Raw genomic sequence first — 12,958 nt, 5'->3', positions numbered from 1 at the left:
GTACTGTTTATTAGTCAAATTGTGTTTCTTTAATTATTATTATTTTCAGAATTATCTTTTAATTATATAAAATTTTGAATTAATGATACTTTTTTGATTTAGAAATATTTAAAATATTTAAATATTTATCTAATTTCTGAATTGTCAGATATTTTATTTAATTTATGATTATTTAATTTCTGAATTATCATATATTTTATTAATTTCTGATTATTAATATTTCTCGGAGTTGCTTGAAAATTTTATATATATTTCGCTTTCTGATTAATTATATTTTTGAATTATCAGTTCCATTTTAAATAATTGATTATTTTAATATTATAAAAATGGGATCATATGATTGGTAGGATTTTTACCTGGCGGTTTATTTCGTATTTGGTCAGTCTGGTCTTTGTTAGATATTGTTTTGCGGACATAAAGCATTTGTCGCAACAATTATAGTCTCCAATTAACTATGCAATAACCCTGTTACTGGGAGTTAAACACTAACCTTGTCGACATGTATCTTTGTTAAAAAAAACTATAATTTCATACCGTTCCATCAATGAAAAATAACGGCCTCTGACATTATGGCTTGGGTCACCGAGGGTAAACAAATGAATTCTGAACCTCTGACTCGGGTCACTGAGTTTAAATAAATGATTTCTAGTATTTTGTTTTGGCAGTAGTGAATTGGGAGACATATATTCTGAATTATCTGATAAAGCTTGTATTTTTGCTGAATTATTTTGTTTTGAATTGTAGTTTGACAAGTGGTATGCAGCCATTTGTTGAAGCATCGAGTCCGGTGAGCCGAGTTTGGGGCGTGGCAAAGAGTGAATAGTAACTATTCCAATATAGTGCTGATACAGATACCCCACAATTGCCACTCTATGAAATCTCAATGTGAATTAACAAGAATTTTGAAAGTAGACAATCTTTTTTGTGAAACTATTACCCCTAGTACCCATACAAAATTAAAATGTAATTTCTCCTAAAATCTATTCCCTACGATCGCAAAGAGCATGGAATTACTTGCTAATTAAATCAGGAGAATTGTGGGAGGAGAACTCTCAACTCCGAAGTACCCCATTGTCAGGAGAATTGTGGGAGGAGAACTCTCAACTCTGAAGCACCCCATTGTTAGGCTTGCTCATAATCCTCTCTAATTGCGGCATTCCTATGCTAGGTGGGTCTTTTCGACTCATTACAAAAGCACATCATACATGAAACTAGGGCTTTCACCTCGCTTGTATTCAAGACATTAAAAACACGCAATTGGATTCAAATAATACGAATTGTAATTAAGAAACAATTAAAGCATAAACATCCACAACCAATATCAAAATAAATCAAACCCTAGAGTTCATCTACACTCAAGTATCTACAAAATTAGCTCTCCATTAAGGGAGAGAAATCAACCAAATAACAAGACGCAACAACAAAAAAAGAAGACATGAAAACCCATTCTCAATTGCGTCGAGAGATGATTGCCATAGAATGCCCAAAGACCTTCCACAAACGCCTCCAAGACAATCCTTAACAACTCCAATCTCTCTAATCCAAGCTAGGTGGGTTGATTCTCTCTCTCGATTCACCTCCAAAGCCCTAGAGATTTGTACCCTTTCTTTCCCCAAGCCTCGCCATCAAATATAACAAAAGATACCCTCAAAACCCTCATCAGAAATATTTATACCTAGCCACTTACTGGCTGCTTACATGCATAAGAACGGGGCCGTAAGGAGCTGCGGATGATGGGTTGCAACCCTTATGGGATCACTTACGGATGTAAGTCCCGTCTATAAGGTCTTATGTCTGGTATTATGGTCCAGCTTATAACCGTAAGCGCTGGACCATAAACTTATCTGGATTGCCCTTGTGACAACACTTACGGGCATATATTGTATCTATAAGCTCCTCTAGAACAATCCTTATGGCTTAACTTATTAGCGTAAGTCCTGCACATAAGTCCCTCTAATTGTCCTTATGCTCCCCTTATGGGCATAAACATGCCCTCAAGATTCTCTAGAAAAAGCTTACGGCAGTAAGCAAGGTCGTAAGGTGCTCGTAAGTGAGTCTGCCTAGCTCGTTCTTTATGGATTGATGCCGAGAAAACTCCATCTTTCATTATTTTGGCTCTAGATTGCTTCTTTTGGCTCTCTATCATCCTTAAGCACTGCTCAAAGCCTGAGAATACATAATACACTATATTTAACATCGAATTCCATAATATTACTCTAATATACACCTAATAAGTGTACAAAATGATATTAAATAATGTATAATTATACACTCATCAAATATTGAAGAAGATAAAGCTCTCTCAACATTAACATCAGAGAAACATACCAAACAAGACACCATACGACCATCTTACGGCTAGACTTATTATCGTAAGCCTCAACCAGAGAACTTTACAAGCATCCTTATACCCGTAAGGAGGAGCATAACTACTAGACAGGGGGGCTTATCGACAAGACTTACGCTTGTAAGCCAGACGATAAAGGCCATCCAGAGGAGCTTATAGGGACCAATACACGCTTGTAAAGAAAGCCGCGAGTGACATCTCGAGAACTTTATGGTCTAGCACTTACAGCCGTAAGCTGGACCATAACACCAAGTCAAAAGATCTTACGTGCAGAGCTTACAGCCATAAGATACCCATAAGACACACGACCCATTATCTCCAACTCCATATGATGTATTTATACCCAAAAGTGACCCGTAAGTAGTTAGGTATAAAAAGATTGGATAAGGGTTTTTAATTTTTTATTTGACGGCCAAGCAAATGAAGAAATAGAAGGAGTTTCTCAAGGACTTCTCCAACAATCGAGCGAGAGAAAAGAGCCTCATCCATCTTCTAGGGCACCATTGAGAGCCTTCGAGGAGCATCATTGGCTGCGATTGTGGAAGATAGGAGGAGAGTGCATCGGCATCCCAAGGGCAAAGAGAAAAAGGGGGTTTTCATGTTTCATTGATTTCTCTTACCTTTATTGGATTGTATGAGTGTCCTCCTTTAATAGAGGACTAACTTGTTTGTGTTTAGGCATAGATGGAACTTAAGGTTTATATTTTGATTGACATTGGGTGTGGATTTTGAATAGTTTTATATACAATGTTAATTGCAATCTATAGATGTTGAATTCAATTGTGTGTTTCTATTATCTTGGATTCTATTGTAGCGAAAGCTAAGAATTCATAATTTACGTACTTATGTGACGAGTTGAAAGATCCACCTAGTATAGACAAGTCACAATTAAAGAGAATCATGAGTCCATCTAGAAATAGGGTTCTTCGGAGTTGAGATTTCTCATCCTATGATCCTTCTGCGTTAGTATAAAATTTCATGTGTAATGCAATCGTAGGGAGTAGCTTAAGGAAGAGATTCTGATTTTACTTCTATGGGATTAGAAGGAATAACTTTGAGAGAATAATTGTCTATACTTTAAATTTGTGCCTTTCTCTAGAAAGTATTCATAGAGTGCATTACGATCATAGGGTATCAGCATCAGCTCTGTATGAGACTAGTTACAATTTATCTTGAGAAAGAGGGTAATATGATTTAGGAACTCTCTTGGTTCAACTAAATTGCAAGATTTTATATAACCATTGTCCAAGACCTAACCAACCCTAGGGAAAGTCTATGCCAGAACACCCTTTCTTTATGCTTATTTTTTTCATATTTTATATTCATGTTTACAATTCATAACTTTTACTTCATTTTTACATTCCACATTGTGATTAGGTTCATTGTCCAATTTAGAGTTAGTACTAGTGTTCTCTAATTCCCTGTAGACCGATAACCTTGCTTTTTCACCACACTATATTACTTGACCGGCATGTACACTTACGCATAATAGGTGGCTATTGTTTATCAATTGACTTCCTAAGCACCTCCACCAGCAATGAGTAGACTACTTGATGAGTGTACAATGCTCATGTATTTCATATCAATTTGTACACTCAATTAGTATGTATTATAATGATATTATGGAATTCTATACTCAAGATAATGTGTTATGCATTAAGAGGTTTAGGTCAGTGCTTAAAGACGAGAGAGAGAGAGAGAGAGAGAGAGAGAGAGAGAGAGAGAGAGCGAAAAGAAGCATTTCAAACCTTAAACGATGGAGTTGAAGCTCTCTTGGCATCATTAGAACAAGGACAAGGCAAACTGGGTGGCTTACGGGCAGCTTACAGTCGTCCTTACGGCTGTAATTCTATTCCAGATGACCTTGCGAGAATGCTTATACTCGTAAGGGAGATTCAGAGTCAATTCAGAGGACCTTAAGGGCAAGGCTTATGCCCGTAAGGATGCCTGTAAGGACTATTCAGATGAGCTTATGATTATAGTATACGCCCGTAAGGGCGGTCGAAAAGAGCAGAACAATGAAGTTTATGATCCAGTATTTACGGCTGTAAGATGGATTGCAACACAAATAAAAGACCCTTCAGACAGGGCTTATAGGCATAAGCATTCCTGTGAGGCTCATGACAATTTTCTCTAGCTTCCTTACGGCCTAACACTTACGCCCATAAGCAGCCCGTAAGCAGTCAGGTATAAATAGAACATATGAGGATTTTTAGGGTATTCTCTATTCTATCCTTCTATTCTTTGGGGGTGATTCTTGGAAACGAGGTTGAGGAAGTAAAGAAACGAATCTTCAACACCTAAGGAGCGATTTGGAGAGGGATTCGGATCTACATTCAAGGGGATTAAAGATCATAGTTGTCAAGCTCATCTTGGGGGCTTGCATGGAAACTTCTCCAAAGATTCTTCATCCTAAGGATTGAAAAAAGGGTTTTCATGGCTTTCATGTTTTCTTCCATTATTTGTATCTTGAATGCTTGCTCTCCATTAATGGAGGGATAATTGTAAATATTTGGACATATTTGAACTCTAGGGTTTATTTTCTTTACTTTGATTGTTGGATCTTTGATGTTTAATTGATTTTTTATTTGTAATCATATCCATTTGAATATAATTGTGTGATTGAATGTTTGATTGCTAACGAGATGAAAGCCCTAGTAATCATACTTGGTATTGTTACGTGATGAGAAAAAATTCCCACCTAGCATAGACTTACTGCAATTCGAGAGGATAGTAGATACACCTCTAGTTAGGGTATCTAGGAGACTTTGTCTCCCACAATCCTTCCGAGTGGATTGATGATAATTTTCGTGCTCTTTGCAATCATTTAGAGCGGATTTTAGGAGAAATCGCATTTCTATTCTGTATTCGGATTAGGGATAATCTCTCTCTTTGGGGAGAGATTATCTACTAAAGAGATCATCATTAGTCCACAATAATGTTTCAAAGAGTGCTAATGTGATTGTGTGGATGTCTGTATCATCTCTGCACCTATTTAGTTACACTTTGCCTGAGAAATCAAGGTTTTGTATATTTCTGGAAACCTTTCGGTTCAAATAAGATTGCATGTTTAGACAACCATTGTCCTGTACCTCATAACCTTAAAGGGATGCTATGCCCTGATATTGCTTTCTTCCTTGATTTCTCTCATATTACTTCACATATTTTCTTGTGTTCATTTGTTTTTATTCACACACACACATCACTCGATCGGTTAGGCTTTTTTCTGGATCTAGAGTTATTACTAGTATTCACTTTCTTCCCAGTGAACTGACACTCTGCACTTACGCACACTTTATTACCCGATCGGCATGTACACTTGTATCCCTATCACTACTCATACCTTGATAGAGAGCTCAAAGCCCACCAAAGAGTAAGTCTGACAATCGACCGACTTATAGGCCCTTTAATGATATGTTTTTTTTATTTTTCTTATTGTACTTATTTTCCTTTCTAATGAATCAGTAGTTTATCCACTTCTATCAAAAATATATATATATTAATAACCGAATATGAATGATTAATTTCATATAACACAGAGTACAAATTAAATATATCAATATGTCTTCTAACATGTAATTTTATCTTGGGAAAATTTTGAGAAAAAAAAAACTTTGTGGTTTTATAAATTTGCGAAACAAGGATTTTTCCCCTTTTCAAGACAAGTGATTTCTCCAGCTAACAAAAGAAGAAATAATCATTAGCGTTGTTAACTTTTTCTTATTTCGCAGAGGTAAACTTACCAATTTATTTAAAAACTGGCCCACGTGGTAGAAAAAATATCTTTCATGAACAGTTATATGCAATAAGTGCATAAACATTGCTCTAAATTTGATTAACTCCAAAAAAAAGCTCATATATATTCATGTTACGCTAAGTTAGTGCAATTTATTAAATTTACACTCCAAAACTCAAATGATGTCCCCAATAATCATTTACATCCCCAAATGTCAACCAAAAATATGAAAAAAAAACCTAGGTTGCCTTTCTCTTTGCAAATGTGACTATCCATCTTCATCTCTTCAATATGTCACAGTTCCATGTTCTTTAGAAACCTTGTAAGGCTTCTTTGGCTCATCTAGTTTCTTTGTCCTCTTTCTCCTATGTCTACCTCACAACTTCTTCACAATCCTTGATGAATATCATATAACTATGTTCTTTCCCATGCCTCTTGGCTAGGAACAAGTTGGATTGAATGATTATATATATTCAAATAAGTCACCTTTGTGAAGCATTGGTGAACATACTACTCTGACTACTCCCTATTATTGTGAAAGAAGTAATGGTGGAAAACCCATTTTTACATACAATTGTCTCCAAAACAAAGATGATTTGGTAAAGGGGTTGGTCTCTTTCACAAGTTCAACACACTAGATTCCAAAATCAAACCAATAATGGGTCAAACAAGATTATGGAGCTTTTTCTCTTGTCAAATTCTCAAATTGATGGGAGAAATTTGTGGTAAGGGTTCAATTAGAGAAGATATCATTCAAAACTATGGTTCAAAGTATAGAGAAAGAGCAAAAGAAAGGGATTAACAAAGAAAAAAAAAAATTTATGCCATGACCTTTAACTAAATTGATGAATTTGCCCCTACCAAATAAGTAACTATTAACATTGTTAATGGCTTTTTCTTGTTTTTATTATATAGAGAAACTAAGTATCCTGAAAATGGAAAATAAAATAGCACTACCCCTCTCTCGCAAATATGTAAAACCACAGTTTTGTTTTCTATATATTTCCCTTTTGCCTCATATAAAGAATCAAATTATAATTTTCTTTAATGTGAAAGATGAATTAATCATATCTATTACATAAAAAAAATTCATGGCATAATTAAACATGGCCACGATTCAAGAACTGCCGGTTTCGGTTCCAAAAAACTTTGAACCGGAACCGAACCGCCTAGGCAAGGTTCTTTGTGGTTCGGTTCAACAGTTACGGTTTGATGGTTCAAACGGTTCGGGCTATTATTTTTTGCTATGTCGTTCACCTCCACAGTCCGATGAGCGAAAAAAGTCACAGCGATTCCATCCCGCCTCAAAAGGAACTCCCTAGAAATCAGAATGATCGGAGGCAACAACCATGATCGCCTTCTCTATCATGTCAAAGATATCCGAGATCAAGCTACGGAAGAATTGTCTCCAATAATCCATAGAAGATGAACTCCCAGCCATCTCGTTGCCGCTTGAGCTTGCTTCTCCCCACCTTCTCCACCATCAAGTCGGGCTTCCACATCTGTAGATCGATTCGGCCTGCCGCCCTCTGATAGAGATCTAGGATTAGGATTTCATTAGACGGGGATTTAGGGTTTTCACGTCTTCAAGAGAGGACCGGATAAAAGAGAGAACAAATCAACAAAATAAAAACTTAATCAATTGGTTTATAATATATATATATATATATATATATATGTATTTGTAACTAAATAATTTGATATTTTGAATCTTTTGATTCAAGTGGAATCGACAGTTCAACCGCCGTTTTCACGGTTTTTAAATTTTGAAACCGGAACCAAACCTTATATAAAAGTTCCGGTTTCGGTTTTAGGACGGTTACGGTTCGATTCCAGTTCCGGTTTTGGTTTTTGGAGATTCGATTCCTGTTCGGTTCCACAATTTCGGTTCAAAATGGCCATAAACACTAATGATCATAAAAAGAAATAATCTAGAAAAACAAAAAGCTAATAGCTAAGAACGTCTTAATATTTCACTAGCAAAATAAAGACTCTTTACTGGGACTCTCCAACCTTTAGTACATATTCAATTACAAGTATATAAAGACGATTATTTATTTATATATTTATTTATTTAATTCAATTCTGTTTACCAAGCTAAAAAGAGACCCTTTGACTTTGAAAGTATGGAAACCAAACTTGTCAATGCGACTTGCTTAAAAACAAGAAGCTCCCATTCCCTCACACATAAGCCAAAATCATCAAAAATAAAAATTTATACTCCCCATGCCAAAACTTTAAAGCCAATGAAAGCAATATCCACCCAACGCTGAAGTCAAACAAAGCATAACGTCAAGCCTAACTAAAATATCACTAAAATACATAGAACCAAGAGCCAAAACCATGTAGTAACGCACCATCCATGGCGTGCAAAACGCCACCACCAATGCGCCATGCCTAACTTTCATAGTTTCATTCCTCTCTTTCCTCCATCATCAAAGAAAAAGCCTCAAAGCCTAAAACTTCATCTCCTTCCCCTTCACTCTCTAATGGCCATAAACTCTTCTTCTTACACGAAAATAAGAAAACCTAATAACAACAACTCCTCCATGCCAACCCTAACTCATCTTCTCTACCTTCTCTTCATCTCTTTCCTCTTGTTCATCCTCCTCCTCCACTTCCCTCCATCTTCTTCTTATACTAGTTCGCCAACCTCCTCCATTATCAAACACTTTTCCGGTGATCTACGTAACATCACCTTCTCATGGAACAGTCTAAAGCTCACCGGCGACAAACCTCCACCAACTCAACTAAAGATCGCCGTCTTCTCAAGAAAATGGCCGGTAGTCACTGCCCCAGGTGGCATGGAACGCCACGCCATGACACTCCACTACGCTCTCGCAAGACGCAACCACGACGTCCATGTCTTCACTTCCGCACCATCTCCCGGAGACCTCCCCGCAGACGGCCAAACCAAACCAGCATCCCTGCACGTCCATCACATCCACGCTCTTCCTGGCCAATGGAAGAGTGATCTTGCCTGGGAGCTCTTCGACACCGAGAACGCTCGCGGAGTGTTCGACGTGGTGCACAGTGAGAGCGTCGCTTTGTTCCATCGCCAAGCAAGGCACGTCCCCAACCTCGCCGTGTCCTGGCACGGCATTTCGCTTGAAGCTCTCCACTCCGGCATCTATCAAGACTTAACCCGCTCGCCGGACGAGCCCATCTCTCCAGCGTTCAACCAAAGCCTCGCACACTCTATCTACAAAGTACTAGATGAAATCCGCTTCTTTCATAGCTACAAACATCACGTCGCCATTAGTGATAGTAGTGGGGAAATCCTAAGAGACGTATACCAAATCCCTCCTGACAGAGTCCACGTCATACTCAACGGTGTTGATGAGGAAAACTTTGAGCCAGATAAAGCTTTAGGTAAATCTTTCCGGGAAGAAATAGCGATACCAAGTAAGGCACTTGTGGTGTTTGGAGTTGCCGGGAGGCTTGTCAAAGATAAAGGGTACCCTTTGTTGTATGAAGCTTTCTCTAAGTTCATGTCTTGGCATCCGGACGTCTACTTAGTGGTGGCCGGAAGTGGACCATGGGCGAAGAGATTTGAAGATCTTGGATCAAATGTGAAGGTTCTTGGTGCATTGCCGCCAGCCAAATTGAAAGCATTCTATAACTCTTTAGATTTGTTTGTGAATCCAACCTTGAGGCCTCAAGGTTTGGACTTGACGTTGATGGAAGCAATGGAATGTGGGACGGCCGTGGCGGCGACGAGGTTTCCCAGCATTAAAGGGAGTATTGTTGTGGATGATGAGTTTGGGTATATGTTTTCGCCGAATGTCGATTCTTTAAGGGGAGTTTTGGATACGGCGGTGGCCGAGGGTGCAGGAAGGTTGGCTGAGCGTGGTAGAGCTTGCCGGAGTTATGCGAAGGGGATGTTTGGTGCAAGGAAGATGGCATTGGCATATGAGAGGTTGTTCTTGTGCATTAAGGATGATATGTATTGTAAGTACCCTATCATAGACTTTGATATGTGAGTTTGGTTTGTTTGTTTTGTTTGTTTTGTTTGATCGAATGAATTAATACTTGATCGATTCATATTGTTAAAAATTTAGTCAAAGCATGTGAGTTGGTGATGTAGTAAATGAGTTCATACAATAACTACATTTATATATAAAGAGTTCAATTAATGTTTTTGGTTATTACTTATTAGTGCTTTGTGAATTGATTTTCTCTTCCCAATGCCTAGCAGGAAATTTCCTAATGTTATGCAGGTTTACCGCCCCAATTTCATGTGCTCTTCTAATAGTTTTTTTATTTTTTTATAAGTTTATTTAAAAAGTGTATAAAACATTAAATAGTTTTTTTAAAATTTTACTTTTTATTTTTAATATATTTCTATATTTTTCAATATTTTTTTGAAACATAAAAAACTATCTTAAAAGAAAAAAAAAATTAAAATAGAGGGAGATTAATGGAATTTAGATGAGTTTTTAAATAAAGATAATTTTGAAATATTGATACAATTTTTTATAAATATAAAACAATCAACGAATATTAACCCACTTTCTTAATGAACGGATGTATGAAATATATATATATATACACACACACACCAGAGGTAGTACTTGTTTAGAAGTCAAGCAAGAGGAAACTTAAGTTAGTTTGGTTGTTTTCCATGTATGTATGACTTGATGACTTTAGTTCTAAATTTTTTCATTTAAATTATATTACTAAAAAAACATTGATCTATTAAAATATTTCGGGTGAGATATTTTTTTGTTTGGCAAGTATTTGGACCCGAGTATGATGGGCTTATAACTTTGGCCCACAATGTCTAAGCAATGGTTTGGGATTCTTTTCGTATTTTTTCTTTTTTGTTTCCTTTTTATTTTTTTTCTATATTATTATCAAATTTTTAAAAACAAAAACATATTTAAATGTACAAATTGTTGTATGTTTTGGAAAGTGGAATATATAAAATAAGTTTTATTAGAAAAAATATTGTAAAATTTTTATTATTTTTTTAAAAGTTTTTATATTAATAAACAAAATAAAATTTTATTAATAAACAAAGTTTTTACAAATATATTTTTGTAAAATATAAAAATATAAAAATCTGGTATGGTGTGCAGCCTCGCCACATGTTGTCCCACCCTGCCGCCTCTTACCACTACCAGTCGGTCTGTCTACAGTGACTGACATCTACTAGGCAATCGGTTCACCCGTGATTGGCAAAACAAGTAGATAGCAGTTCAAAAATTTTTGTGTTAAAATAAAATTAAAAACCTAGTAAATTTTTACTATTTTTTTAAATATCTCGTTGTTTTCAAAATTTTTTGAAATAAAAAAAATTGTCAAATATGTTTTATTTTAGTTTAAAAAAATTAAAATTGATAATAAAAATAAAAAATTGGCAAAAATGCCAAACAACCTCTGAGGATTAAAATTCTTTTTTTTTTAAGTTTTTATTTTCTTGGTGATCTAAGCTAATTGAATGCTTGCTTACACAGGTGTTTTTGACCTTGGCAACCACAGTAACAAACATGTTAATTAAAGATTTTTTTTTTTTTTTTTAACTTAGTGTACCCCAAATCTTAACCTAGACGCCCCCGAGATGGGATTTTTTAAATAATATTTAATTATATTAATAATTATAGTGAATATTTAATTCTAAATAAATTAAAATTAGTAAATAGCTGGGTTTTTAAATGGTAAAAATTAAAATTTTAATGTTAAAATATTTATTTTTGTTACAATTAATTAAGTAAAAGGTTGCTTAAAATTTTTCTTCCAAATAATTTCAAATTTCTGTATTTTAATCTATTTTACTTAACTTACTGAGGGTAGCGTTAAGTCTTGCTAATGGTCGTTTATAAATGAGTAATTAAAATGTGTATATTTCTCCTATACTTAAATGCACCACCGTATATAGCTCCCAAGTCTTGATTTTAGAAAAGAAAAAATTATGGTTGTCAAATCTAAATTATCACATATTTTTTAAGTTCAATCTAAAAAATGACGAACTCTCAAACATGCTATATATGATTTTTATAGGCTTAAAAAGAATATTTTTTTATTGATGGTCCATTTTTCTAAAAGTTCTACTCTTTATATATAAAGTAGTAAAAATAATTCTCAATCAAAATCAAACTAATACGGTAATTACAAATAATAACCTTACCTCTTCTAATTTTGGGATAACTCAAATTTATCAATTGCCAAGTTAGCTCCAACTAAATAATATTGAGATAAAATACTAATAAAATAGTATATAACGAAGTTAGTCTCTTTGATCATAAGGATCATTATAGTTGACCTTAATTTATTTTACTTGCGCAATCTTCATTGCAATTTTTAGGATATCATTATTCCTTTTTCTTAGTCATGCCGGAGATTTTTAAAAATAGTCAAATTATTTTTACAAAATTAACAGTTATTGGATTCGCACCTACCTTGTATGGGTTAAATCCATGTAGAGTGGGCTTAATTATGTTATGCCTATGTTTTAATAAGGGACATGATGAAGGTTAGAATATCAAAAAAATAAAAATAAAAATAAAAATAAAAAGAGAAACTCAACAAAAGAGACAAGAACAACGAAAGGGGTTTTTTTTTTTCTACATAACTAGGGTTTCATTCAACATATGATCATCTTAGAGTTGGAGATTAATTAAGACATAAACGCTTCTTTATTCTCTTTATAGATCTTTTAGAATTTCAAATATGAGTTTCTTTGTATGTTCAAACTTTAGTTAGAACTTTTTCTTTTTTTGTCAAACCAAAAGAAAATTTATTAAAGCCCAAACAGTAAGAATGCATATAGCAAAGCTATAAAACAGTGTATAACTACTTACATCAAACACCTAAACTAACACACATAACAGCAAGGAGAGAAACATAGAGGGGTAAACTTCATAGCAGTAAGC

At 35.0% G+C, this 12,958-nt stretch overlaps 1 protein-coding gene across 1 annotated transcript; it reads left to right on the top strand.

Annotated features, from left to right (window-relative positions):
- Window positions 1-8,506: 8,506 nt before the first annotated feature.
- On the top strand, window positions 8,507-10,158 carry LOC120259215 (alpha-maltose-1-phosphate synthase). The gene has a single exon (XM_039266781.1). It carries the CDS (start codon window positions 8,573-8,575, stop codon window positions 10,064-10,066), a length of 1,494 nt encoding a protein of 497 aa, XP_039122715.1. The 5' UTR covers window positions 8,507-8,572; the 3' UTR covers window positions 10,067-10,158.
- Window positions 10,159-12,958: the final 2,800 nt, after the last annotated feature.

This window comes from Dioscorea cayenensis, chromosome 4 (genome assembly GCF_009730915.1).
Source record: "Dioscorea cayenensis subsp. rotundata cultivar TDr96_F1 chromosome 4, TDr96_F1_v2_PseudoChromosome.rev07_lg8_w22 25.fasta, whole genome shotgun sequence".
NCBI classification, from domain to species: domain Eukaryota; kingdom Viridiplantae; phylum Streptophyta; class Magnoliopsida; order Dioscoreales; family Dioscoreaceae; genus Dioscorea; species Dioscorea cayenensis.
The sequence above is the reverse complement of the archived record's forward strand: the minus strand, read 5'-3'. Positions and strand labels throughout refer to the sequence as shown.

What these genes read in the sequence shown, in the direction of transcription:
- LOC120259215 (XM_039266781.1), top strand. Translation starts at nt 8,573, where the DNA reads ATGGCCATAAACTCTTCTTCTTACACGAAAATAAGAAAACCTAATAAC.